The following is a 13,423-nucleotide window of genomic DNA, read 5'->3' as shown; positions in this document are numbered from 1 at the left end:
TTAACAAGTTAAATGCATTCACAGTTACTTATACCGTTACCTCAGAGTCTGTCTCTACCTGTGATACCATGCAGACCAGAGCTGGACTCTGAGTGGACGTCCCTAAAGGATCCAGTGAACAGCAGCTCGGTGGTTGTGAGAGGACTGGATCCTGACACTCAGTACCATTTTGCTGTCCAGGCAGTCAATGTCTACGGAGCCAGCCCACACAGTGCCATCACTGACCCAATATGGACCTTCAGTGAGTGTGGGGAGGCATCTCTTCATTAATGATTTGATAAACTGCTCGTCCATGTCCGTGATTGTCATTTATTCATGTCTCTGTGTTAGGTGTGCAGGAGGGGGGCAGCGGGAGCTTGGGTCAGGGTTCTCCTGGCAACGGCTACATTAATCAGGAGGATTTGACTGATGTTAAGAACTCTGATTATGGGGCCATCATTCAGGAGGTAAAAGACAGTGTCATGCAGGCTTCACAATCACTATGTTTCTCGTTAGCTATTTCCCAAACGTCCAAGTATCTCTTCTTTATTGTGTCCTACTGTCTTTGCTCCAGCCACTTTTCTCTCCAGAAGAAGACAGAAGATCTCTGCCGAGGTCCCGAACATGGAGTCCCATCTCACACACAGGGGGAGGAGGAATGTCTCCTAGAGAGAACACTGCTGATTCTGGCACCATCATCACTGCTAACAAGGCAGCCACTATAATATCCACCTCTACCACACCCATTCCCGCCAACCACACCCTTACCACCAACCCAGTTGCCCTCACCTCGTCTCCAGGCCTGGATAGCATTCTGCCGACCCCTAGCTCAGCCCCAATCCCGGCCCACTCCACCCTGGCTGTCCCCCTCTCCCCTACCCCTCCCGGCCCCAGGTCCCAGTGGAATGGGCAGGTGAGGGAGCTTTATGACCTGGCCTGTGAGGACGCTGTGTGTTCTCTCAACAGTGTGTGTATAGATGACTACCAAAGTGGGGGATCTCGCTGTTACTGTGCCCTGGGCCGAGGAGGGGACGCCTGCTCTCAGGGTGAGACGAGAACCTCTCTAATGGACCATTCTTGCTTAGTTGATGGACACTAGTCTCTCTGTTTTGCTACTGAATTTGAGCTTATTTGTTTATTTTTGTTCTGGGTTTCTTTGTCCTCCAGTTGTAGTGGTGAAATATCCACAGTTTTACGGCTTCTCCCATGTTGCCTTTGAGCCTCTGAAGAATTCCTATCAATCCTTTCAGATCATGCTTGAGTTTAAGGTAAAATGTTGATGTCTGTTTCATTCTGAATGTGTTGCATTTCCTTCATAGAAATAAGCTGTAAAGCTATTTTGTGCATCCCAAATAAAAGTCAATGGTATTCTAAAGAATGTAAAACAAATGGATGCTCACCCCTGTCTTGTTACTCCACAGACTGACTCCGAGAATGGCCTTCTGTTGTTCTGTGGGGAGAATGAACATGGCAGTGGAGACTTCACCTCACTGGCTCTCATACATGGGAAGCTCCACTTTAGGTGGGTGCATGTTGATACAAATCAGTCAGTCACGCACTGACTGACTCACCTCACCTCTATCTGTGTGTGTAGGTTTAACTGTGGCACAGGCACTGCCCAGATAGTGAGTGGGAGTCGGGTGGCACTGGACCAGTGGCACAGTGTCGTTATCGGCAGGGAGGGTGCGATTGGCTGGCTAAGACTGGACAATGACACACCTGTGACAGGACACGCACAGGTGAGGACAATTCATTCTGTATATAGGACATACATTACAAAAGAGCACACTCTGCTGCTACTGGTAAATACACATTATACAATGTAATAACCCTACGTGCGGCCCGGCCCTGTCCGGGTGTGTATCTCCTAATCTCTGATCCTACAGGGCGACTACAATAAGATCACATTCAGAACCCCTCTTTACGTGGGCGGCTCCCCTAATGCTTATTGGCTGGCCAGGACAGCAGGGACCAATCGGGGTTTCCAGGGGTGTATCCAGACGCTAAGTATCAACAGCAGGGTGACGGACATGAGGCCTTGGCCAATGGGATGGGCTCTTAGTGGGGCGGATGTGGGTGAGTCATTGACCTGAAGCCACTGGATTCTAATACATTAATGTTTCCATCATAATCTCTCACCTCATTTACTCTCTCCGTTTGGTGAGTTTATCCCTGCTTATTTATGTCATTGCGTGAAGGTCATAGCAAGTAACATGTCAATCAATGATTAACATACAAGTGTTTAATGACAGTAGGTTATAAACTTCTATTTGTTCTGAAGCCCCTTGTCATGTCTTGTTTTCTGTCGGAACCAACAACTTCCTGGTCACTGGCCAATTTGCCTTCTTGTTGATGTCTGAATATCCTAAGAACATACTGTCATCTTGAGTCAGTTGTTCAGTAGATATTGTGACACACAGCAGTCCTTGTTGTGTACAACATGTGCACATTAAGACTGAGCAGACAAAGCTTTGATGTGTGGGTCTGCGTCTGGTTAGAATGGCCTAGGGTTGGGGAGATGCGTTTCTATGGCAGCCTCTGGAAGGCTTCCTCCTCATCACTCCTATTATTCAGAGAGACAGAAAGGAAGTCTGTGTTCTAGTTCAATAGGATTTGATGAATGCCAGCAGGGAGATGCCAAAGTGGTCAGACACAATAGTCCCTAATGAGCTGACTCAATAAATGAGATTATGTAAAAAGGGATTTTTGTTTTGGTCCATTTGTGGACTGACACAATTTCTGTCTTTTTTTCTGTCTTTCTTTTTTTCCCTCTTTCTCCGTATCTATCTTTCTTTCAATATATCTCTACCTCTTTTCTCTTTCTATCTTTCTCTCCCTCGCTCTCTTGCTCACTTTCATAAACATCTATACATGTATGCCTCTAGTATGACAGAATGTATGTAGGACTGTTTAAATGACTGGTACACTATGGTGTATGTGGTTCACCCTGTAGGTGAATGCAGTGCCCGTGTCTGTGAAGGGGTCACCTGTGCCAATGAAGGAACTTGCTTTGCCAGCCATGCAGATGGGTACATATGTCTGTGTGCACTGGGTTATAGGGGTCCTCTATGCCAGGAGAGTGAGTAGCTACCACATCTCCACATTTTTTATTTTGAACCTACTGTAATTACACACACACCTTACCTGTAACCCCTTCCATGTATTCCCCCAGGCTTCCAGCTGGTGGTGCCGTACTTTAATGCGTCTGTGCTGTCATACGCTAGCGCCCTCTGGCCTCGGTCCTCCAGACACTACCTGTCCTGGATGGAGTTTGAGGTGACCTTCAGGCCGACGGCTCCTGATGGCATTCTGCTCTACAGCCAGGACTCAGCCAGCAGAGACTTCCTGTCAATCAGTCTGCTGGGAGGATACTTGGAGTTCAGCTTCGACTGTGGCTCTGGGACAGCCACCATCAGGTTAGGGATAACAGTAGGGTTGCTTAGTCGTGGGAGAGTCCCGTTTTTGAGAAGCATGCACATTGTTTTATATTTCAACATGTTGACGTTGTCGAGCAATCACATTCTGAGGAAAGGCCCTCTGTGCAGAACCAAGGCATTACATAAATGTAACCAAATAGGAGAAATGGTGTGTCTGGTCAGCACTGGTAAGGCTGATGTATCCGTTCATGTGCAGGAGTGAAGAGACGCTCACAATGAACGAGTGGCATCAGCTGCGTGTCTCCAGGACGGGCAGAGAGGGCATCCTGCAGGTGGATAACCAGATGCCCACACACAGCCTGGGTGAGGTACAGACCTTCATGGAGCCTGCTGAAAACATACACTGAACATTTCAGTAAAGACTGATCATGATGTATTCAAACTGTAAATTAGAAGAATAGTGAAATGTGAATTTGGTTGTCTTTGATTGTTGTTTTAAGTAAATGTAGATTGAAGTAAATGTAGTTTGGCTTCCTCTCTCCTGTTGTTCAGGGAGCATTCACTCAGATCAGGTGCAGCGGTCCTCTGTACATCGGGGGCGTTCCAGAACACACCAATCCCAGGACTAAGATCAACGCTGGTGCTGCCCTGCTCCACCACTTCACTGGCAGTATCCAAAAGGTACCAAAGACCAATGAGCCCCCAGTGTTTGGTTGGTAGATATGACACCACCCAGTAAACGGGATGTCCTGTGGACATTCGGCGACGTTCCCATTTTGTCCCTTAAGGGTTTCGGTACGGCGTTATCCCAGTGACGTTCTAAGAACACTACATGATGATCCCAAGGGAACGTTCTCTGGGGGACCTTTGTCTAGTTCCCTGTACGTTCCCAGGATGTCACTGAGGACCAAGTCAGGACCTTTTTAGGACGTTCTCAGGGCTTTCATTTTAATAGTCCTTATGAGGTGTGAGCATTCCCACTAAAGTGCTAGGGAAGGTTAATGCCAGGACTAAGTTTTTGGGTAGAAAGTCCAAGCTGCTTGATAAGGACTCCATGAAAGTGCTAGCCACTGCCCTCATTCAATGCCATTTTGACACGCTAGTACTTCCTGGTTTGGTGGCTTATCTAAGCTTATGAAGGGGAAGCTCCAGATAACCCAGAATAAGCTGATCAGGCTAGTATTGAAGGGGAGTCCACATACTCACATAGGCAGGAGCTGCTTTCAAGGCTGCCTGTTGAGGCTAGGGTGTCCCAGATTAGACTGGGTTTGGTTTACGGGAGTATTTATGGTTCTGCGCCCAGATATCTAACTGATTACAAAATAAGGTGTACGCCACTTTCTAAGCAAACTTTGGGATTTATAAAAAACAACCTTGAGAATGTGCGGTCCTCCACTGACACTTTGACCCATACGTACGCACATAAACTGCAGAAATTAGAAACTGCGACTCCGATGGCAGAAGGATGAAACTCAAGAAATGCTTTGAAATTGATACCATTGTATAAAATATATCTAAATATTACCTCTCATGTATTATATTTGAAGAGCTCCCTAGAGTACACACAAAAAACATGATTTAGGATAATAAATACAAACAGATATCTGTTTTTGCAAAATAACCCCTCAAATATGCTATACAGTTTAATCAGGAATCATAGTTAATTGTATCTGTAATAAACAATACTTATAAAATAAATAATAAGGTGAACAGTAGGACAAATGACGTTTAAACTAATGCATTTTTCGATGCCTCAGTCATGCAGATACGAGTGCACAGTTTCACAAATTGTTATCACATGTTCGTTGCGCAGAACTGTCAATGTGATAATGGCCCTGTCATTGTCAGTTACAATCAGAATCAGGGTTGTTACCACACCTGAAGGTGTTACGCAATTGGGTAGCTTTGACAATCAAATGGGTGGGTATAAAAAGGCATGCAATTGTAATGCGTAATGACCCACAATGGCTGCTTTGGCACTGTTGGATGATTTGGCGAATGGAAGAATTCGGAGAGAGTGAATTTTCAGAGACCAGCAAGATTTACTGGCCAATGATGATGAGTGGCTTATGAGCCGGTTCCGATTACCAAGCGTTGTTCTCTTGGATCTCTGTGCTGTAGTGGGCCCAGCTTTACAGAGAAGCACCCGCAGAAACCAAGCCGTGCCTGTCCCACTTCAACTCCTTGGCAACCTCGTTAATAGCGTCTATAGTCTCTTTGCGTTTTCAGGACTGCATATGTGATGACACGGCCGCTGGAGGGTTGTGATGCACGAGGTGCAGTGGAGACACCGGGGCTGGGCACACTCAGCTTCCGCTCAGCTGCAGCACCACCGACCCCGCTGGAACACGCAGCGACTAAAAACAATAGAAAATGTCACAATTGTTTGTGTAAATATATGTTTAAACAACTTGAATGCATTTGGTTGACTCTTTTGAAGCGAGGGAATTCTCATTACATACCTGGATCATCCGGTGCGTCTTGCATGTCCGTGTCCCCCTCCACCTCCGTCACTACACTCAGAAGCCTATGCACCTTTTGGCCTCCACTTTTATGTCGGACCACTTTTTTATTTCTGAGAGGGTCCGACCTTCTGAGCTAGCAGCATTCACAGCGTCCGCCACATGCTGCCACTCTTAACGCCTTTTTGGCATTTGTAATGCTCACACTGTGTCCACCAAACAATATATTTCTTCTTGCTTCAACCTCCCCTACAAGAACTTCCATTTCACACTGGGTGAAATTTATTTTTTTAGCCTTTCTGTTGTGATTTGCCGTCATTGTCGTCATGCAGTCAGTAAGGATGAATATTAATTAGGGCGTTTCACTGACTATCTATAGGCAACTATGGGAGTTAAAAGGGTGGGACAAGACGCTCGCTCACATGCGCCAAATTTCAAGTTGATTGTGATTTATGAAGGTAAACCGGCGTTGGACGTGCGTGCACACTGTTAGAAAACAGAATATTTTTGTGCGTAACCACTTTCTGTGTTTCGTCCGTACTCCACCTTTTGACGTGAATCCTATGCACAGTTTTATAAATGAGGCCCCAGATCAGGTGTTTCGCTAACGTGTCCTTATACAGGTTCAGGAGTAATGCTGGGAAGGGTACTGTCTTGTATACTGGAGTGGAATGAGTTGCCTCTGCACATAAAAATGACTTCCCCCTCTGGGCAGCATTAAAAATAAAGTAAAAAACTGTTTGATGTCTTCTGTGCCCATGTGAATGACCCCTATGATGTGAACTGCAATGATGAAATAGATGTTCTTCTTTGTTTTTTGTTTCATTATCTCGCTGTCATACCGTGTTCGATCTTACCTAGCCATCTTGTCTCAAGAGGAACACAATGGAAATAAGTCCCAGACTTTATTGTGTGTTATCCTCCATGATTTAACTCATGTGCATGTATGGCTTTTTCAAGTTGTATGAGTGCTTGTTTTTTTAAATGGTCGAATTAATAAACTAAACTACAAATAAAACATCAGGTGACGGTCCCAAGTGAACGTTCTTTGGCGGACCTTTTTATAGTTCCCGGTTAGCCGCTTTTCAGACATTCTTGGGACGTTGTGTCATGGTCCCCTGAACGTTTTTTGGACATTGTGTCATGGTTAGAAGTTTTTTTAGGTGAGTCCCAGATGTCTCAAACCATTATAAGTAAAGCAATGAAATGGCATAGGGGTTTTACTTACCTATTTACTTACCTCTTTACTTACCTATTGTTCACCTAATACCTTTTTTGCACTATTGGTTAGAGCCTGTAAGTAAGCATTTCACTGTAAGGTCTACACCTGTTGTATTCGGCGCACGTGACAAACTTTGATTTGATTTAAGGTAAATGGTACGCTGTTCAGCTAAAATAGTGTAAAAACCTTTCATCAATGACAATATGATTACATTTGACATGATCACTTAGTACTGACTTTCCAATTTGGGATTTGAACTCCCAACCTCTGGATTTGGGGTATGCTGACCTTTCTGCTGCACCACAAAGTCTGTATAATTTCAGAAGTCCCTCCCTACACATTCATTACCTATAATACATTTCTGCACTTAGAAAAAGAGTGCCATCTGCACTACATCCCCGGGACAAACCAGGAACTACACAAAACCTCCAGCGGACCATGACACAACGTCTTGACGTCTTTAGGCAACCATTTCATGACGTCACGGGGACGTCCCAACGGCTCATTATTGTTTGCAGGGCATGTCCCCCATAGGAAATGTAAAAGTTTCTAATCTAATCTCATCGCTGTCAAATACACTCAGTGACCTTTACTGAAGCTATGTGGTTCTATAACAGTATTGTACATAGTGATTGTTGGGGATACATTACATAGTTTTGCCCTAACTATTTGTCTCCACCCTCCTGTATCCTTATTGACTGTTCCATATTCCTCTGCCCTTCCCATCTCTATCAGATCACTCTTAATGAGCGCAGCATCCGTCTGCCCCAGGACTTCTCTGAAGGGGTAAACATAGAGAACTCCCTGCACCCCTGTGTAGACTCACCCTGTGCCAACAGGGGCACGTGCCGCCCAAAACAGGCCTTGTATGAGTGTGACTGTCCCCTGGGATACACTGGAAAGCACTGCCTACAAGGTCAGACCTCTCACTGCTATACTATATAATGCATGTGTATGCTGCATGCACACATCTCTAGTGTACCCACCTCTCACCCTCTCTCCTCTCTTCTCTGACCATGGTATTGCTGAGCAGAATGTGGGACTTACTGCATGAACTGTAAGTCTCACTGTGTGTGTCATGTTGCTCCGGTGCGTAATTCTACAATGACATATTATAACAATAAGCTGTATAACAGCATGTGAAAGCATGTGGCGTTTACTTGTAATTGGAAACAGCCTATTGATTTGAATCTGTCCATATGAAAAGTTGTAGTGCCATCTAGTGGAATTTGGGGGTAAGTACAGGTTCCCCTTTACTGTGCCTTCAGGACGTATTCACACCCCTTTACTTTTCCCACATTTTGTTGTTACAGGATGAAGTTTTTTGTTGATTTAAATTGAGATTTTGTGTCACTGGCCTCCACACAATACACCATAATGTCAAAGTGGAATTATGTTTTTAGATATGTTCATAAATTAATTAAAAATGAAAAGCTGAAATGTCAGTACATATTCAACACCTTTGTTATGGCAAGCCTAAATAAGTTCAGGAGTATGCATTTTCTTAAGTCACATAAGTTGCATGGACTCTGTGTGCAATAATAGTGTTTAACATGATTTTTGAATGACCACCTCATCTCTACCCCACACATACAAATATTTGTAAGGTACCACATTTGAGCATTGAATTTAAAACACAGATTCAACCACAAAGACCAGGGAGGTTTTCCTATGCCTCCCAAAGAAAGGCACCTATTTTTTGAGGCACCTATCCCTTTGAGCAGAAACGGAATAGAGCTAAGCACAGGCAAAATCCTGGTTGTCTGCTTCCCAATAGACACTGGGAGACTAATTCATCTTTCAGCAGGACAATAACATAAGTCCAAATAAACACTGGACTTGCCTACCAAGACGGCATTGAATGTTCCTAAGTGTTCTAATTACAGTCTAGACTTTAAAAAAATGGCTGTCTCGCAATGATCAACAACCAACTTGACAGAGCTTAAAGAAAAGCCTGGGAGGCTGTAATCGCTAAGGTGATTCTGGACTGAGGGTTGTGAATACTTATGTAAATGACATATTTCTGTATTTCATCTTCAATACATTTACAAACATTTCTAAAAACATGTTTTCACTTTGTCATTATGAGGTATTGTGTGTAGATGGATTAGAAAAAACACATTTAATCATTTTTTAATTAAGGCCGTGACACAACAAAATGTGGAAAAAGTCAAAGGGTATGAATGCTTTCTGAAGACACTGTATATCCTTTAGTAACCGAGGCAACTGAGACTCCCCAGTTTATTGGACGAAGCTACCTCGTTTATAACAACAAGGACATTTTAAAGAGGTATGCCCCTTCGATTTTCCAGATTATTTGCATATTTCATTATGTATCGACTAACCATGACAGTAGATAATACTTATTTTATCTCTTCACTCTTGACTACTATCTCTGTATTAGGGTGTCAGGCTGCAGGACTCATGTGTTGCTGCGCTTTAGGAGCTCCGCTCAGGATGGCTTGTTGCTATGGCGAGGCCACACTCCTGTGAGGGCCAACAGTGACTTTGTTTCTCTGGGCTTGGAGGACGGGGCTCTCATCTTCAGGTACAGGTAGCCCCGTAAACAATGGAGGCTATATGCCAGGGGTCAGAGAGAGAGAGTGTGTGTTTGTGAGAGAGAGAGAGAGAGATCCTGCTTCTCTCTAACGTTGACCCTTTCTATTCAGCTATAACCTTGGAAGTGGTGTTGCCATAGTAATGATCAATGGAACCTTTAGTGATGGACAATGGCATCGGGTCAAGGCAATCAGGTGACCTCTTTCACTATTCCAGCCTTTCTTTGGCTCAGAAATATTGACGTGTTGACAAACAATTACGTTACCTGCATTTACACAGCGATTTGGTGGAGTCTGCGTCCTGGTGGTGTGTTGTAATGAGGTTGTGTCTTTATCAGAGATGGCCAGTATGGGAGCCTGACAGTGGACCACTATGAGACCAGTACAGGGAGATCACCAGGCAACATGAGACAGCTCAATACCAACAGCATGGTGTACCTTGGTCAGTAGTGCTGTTGATGGAGATAGCAGGGGTGGTGGTGGGAATGATATGGTGGTAATATGGATGTTGAAAATAATATTAAGGATGATGATGATGATGATGATGCCATGCTTCCTGCAGGTGGAATGAAAGAGGTTGGCTTGTATAACCATGGCCAGTACTTGTGGGGCCTGGTGGGCTGCATTTCTCAACTCACCCTCTCTACTGACTACCACCTGTCTCTGGTGGAGGATGCAGCCGCTGGCAAGAACATCAACACATGCAGGCCCTGACAGCTGCTGACCTCGTTTCCCTGGGCACTCATTTACAGGGGGGACTCATTTACACGGGGGACCATGAGCAGACTATATCATGTTTTATAATTATGTTCATATTTACTGTATGTCTTGGGATGAACCCAAACACTCAATTGATGGTTAAACTTGCAAATATTTGATTATTTATTGTTTTTTTACTGTAAAGAATTTCCATTGTTTTGAAAATGTATTGATTTTTTTAATGGGATTCCCGTCTCATGGACAGTAGAGGCATGAAACAGCCTTCTAGAATATCTTTGTGCCTGATACTGAGGTGGGGTGTAGGGTTTGTACTGTCAGATACTGCTATCCAGCTGTTTTGTGTATTTAATCCCGTAATACATGCATTGTATTACTTTACGTTCATATTCTTAACTCCTATTAGTTCTTATTGTTGTTGCATTGTAGAGAAGGAACCTGCAAGTAAGCATTTCCTTGGACAGTGTACACCATGTGTATCCTGTACATATGACGAATACAACTTTCAACTTGTATTGTAACCATATATCTGTCAAAGGAAATGTATAGGATGTATATGTATTGCAATATGCAGAAGATTTTCTGGATGTGGAAATGTATACAAATGCCATAACATGTCCTGACATGCCTTTTTACAAACATAAACATTTTAAATAGCATGTTATATTTGATCGTCTTTCATTGAGAAAGAATGTGGTAATATTGTTTTGACAGGTGTACCACTAAAGTTACCTTTCTTGTGTTGTGTCATAACAGAAAAAAAACGTTTTAAAACTGAAACATTCTTTTCCCAAACAACTGTTCTTTGCAGACTGGAGCAGTATGCCTGACTGGTCCTCCAAATTAAAAGTTTTGTCACCTCTGCTCTTTGTGGTTGTTCCTGGCCACCTACTGGGCCAGAAATAGTCCGCCAGACTCCTCCATACAAACACATATACAGTCCTTGTTATATTGTCTGCCGTAGGGGAACAATAGCTCAATAGAAAGCGATGGTGAAAGGACATATAAACCATTCCTAGAAACGTTCATGCACATCTTCCGCTCAAAATGATGTCCGTCAGAAATTGGTGGGGGAAAAAAATCTTATTTTCAGTAGGAGAAAGAGCAAATGTTCTGTTTTCTGTTCTGAGAATCTTTAAGGTCATTTCTGCCGTTCCAGGTGAAAACGGTCTTAAGATTCTCAGAACAATTACTCCTTCTCCTACTGAAAAGAACATACTTTTTTGGTGAGTGCTCTATTTCCATCTAGCATGTCTTGCAACGTGTTGTGTACCTTTTTCTATACAACAGATTCACAGCGAAAACCTTGCTTGTTAGGAAGACACCCCTGTGCTGCTCACTGATGCACTCACTGTATAATACTCACGCTGTATAATACTCACGCGGTACAATACTCATGCTGTACAATACTCAGTGTTTAATACTCACTGTATAATACTCACGCTGTATAATATTCATGCTGTACAATACTCATGCTGTACAGTACTCTGTGTGTAATACTCACTGTATAATACTCACGCTGTATAATATTCATGATGTACAATACTCATGCTGTACAGTACTCAGTGTGTAATACTCACTGTATAATACTCACACTGTATAATATTCATGCTGTACAATACTCATGCTGTACAGTACTCAGTGTGTAATACTCACTGTATAATACTCACGCTGTATAATACTCACGCTGTATAATACTCACGCGGTACAATACTCATGCTGTACAATACTCAGTGTTTAATACTCACTGTATAATACTCACGCTGTATAATACTCACGCTGTACAATACTCGGTGTGTAATACTCACTGTATAATACTCATGCCGTACAATACTCATACTGTATAATACTCATACCGTATAATACTCACTGTATAATACTCACGCTGTATAATACTCGGTGTGTAATACTCACTGTATAATACTCATGCTGTACAATACTCATACTGTATAATGCTCACGCTGTATAATATTCATGCTGTACAATACTCACGCTGTACAGTACTCAGTGTGTAATACTCACTGTATAATACTCACGCTGTATAATATTCATGCTGTACAATACTCTGTGTGTAATACTCACTGTATAATACTCATGCTGTACAATACTCATACTGTATAATACTCATACTGTATAATACTCATACTGTACAAAGTATTGTTGCCAGGTTAACAATACCTCAACCCGAACACTGCAAATGACAGAAAGAATGCATTGGTCGCTGTTCAATTTATATAAGGCAAAAGCATGTACTCAGCTGGAAAAACATCCTCCTCAGCCTCTCATTGTAACCGGGGAAGTATAAATAGCCGAGATCTGACGTTTCAGTTTTAGTCACGATGACATCCCAGGTCCACTGTTAACAAGGTGTGTATGACAAGATCCTTGTCATTGACTGTCCTTAAGCAGACTGCCACAGTTAATTAAGGTGTTCTGTACTTCAGCTGGATAAGCTAATAATACGATCTTATCTGGGCAGTTTTACCAAGCGGTAATGATGGGTCTGCTCTAAATCACTTTGCTCTCTCCCATCACTGAGCCCAGATAGAGGGAGACAGTCTGTCTGGTTCTGGGGACTCGGGGGTGGGGGGGAGGCCTTCAGGAGCCTCCAGGGGTCCGTGAGCAGAGCGGTGGCCCCATCTTACCCCACTACTCCCATCTCACCTCACATTCCAGTTACCTGGGGATACAAATGTCAAACACAGATTTAGGTGAGATATAAAGAGAGGGAGGCATACAGAGAGACAAAGACTGACAGCCTGGGCAAAGATGCTGAGATGTTCTCTCCGACTCATTATGATTATGCTGACTATCAGAAGCTACAAGGACAGTATTGTCACGTTCCTGACCTGTTTTCTGTTAGTTTTTGTATGTGTTAGTTGGTCAGGACGTGAGTTTGGGTGGGCAGTCTATGTTTTCTGTTTCTATGTTGGTTAATGGGTACCTAATATGGCTCTCAATTAGAGGCAGGTGTGTGTCGTTTCCTCTGATTGAGAGTCATATTAAGGTAGGTGTTTTCACACTGTTTGTTGTGGGTGATTGTCGTCCGTGTCAGTGTTTGGCGCGCCACACGGGACTGTCTCGGTTTTTGTGTAGTCAGTTTTCCTG

At 43.4% G+C, this 13,423-nt stretch overlaps 1 protein-coding gene across 1 annotated transcript; it reads left to right on the top strand.

Annotated features, from left to right (window-relative positions):
* The first annotated feature begins 1,509 nt into the window (after nucleotides 1-1,509).
* On the top strand, nucleotides 1,510-10,921 carry LOC120025571 (pikachurin-like). The gene is made up of 13 exons (XM_038970126.1): nucleotides 1,510-1,529; nucleotides 1,574-1,718; nucleotides 1,866-2,055; nucleotides 2,933-3,058; nucleotides 3,152-3,395; nucleotides 3,613-3,724; nucleotides 3,909-4,037; nucleotides 7,776-7,956; nucleotides 9,255-9,330; nucleotides 9,445-9,588; nucleotides 9,710-9,793; nucleotides 9,937-10,040; nucleotides 10,161-10,921. The coding sequence occupies exons 1-13, from the start codon at nucleotides 1,510-1,512 to the stop codon at nucleotides 10,310-10,312; spliced, it is 1,707 nt and encodes a 568-aa protein (XP_038826054.1). The 3' UTR covers nucleotides 10,313-10,921.
* The last annotated feature ends 2,502 nt before the right edge of the window (nucleotides 10,922-13,423 follow it).

The sequence above is a fragment of the Salvelinus namaycush genome, chromosome 31 (assembly GCF_016432855.1).
Source record: "Salvelinus namaycush isolate Seneca chromosome 31, SaNama_1.0, whole genome shotgun sequence".
Classification (NCBI taxonomy): Eukaryota; Metazoa; Chordata; class Actinopteri; order Salmoniformes; family Salmonidae; genus Salvelinus; species Salvelinus namaycush.
This window is presented reverse-complemented; position numbering and strand designations above follow the sequence as displayed.

Bases quoted from the DNA above. Each gene is read 5' to 3' on its own strand.
- LOC120025571 (XM_038970126.1), top strand. From the start codon at position 1,510: ATGTTGATACAAATCAGTCA. The intron at 1,719-1,865 runs GTGAGGACAATT...CTGATCCTACAG, and splicing joins CTGTGACAGGACACGCACAG to GGCGACTACAATAAGATCAC. The intron at 7,957-9,254 runs GTCAGACCTCTC...TATATCCTTTAG, and splicing joins TGGAAAGCACTGCCTACAAG to TAACCGAGGCAACTGAGACT.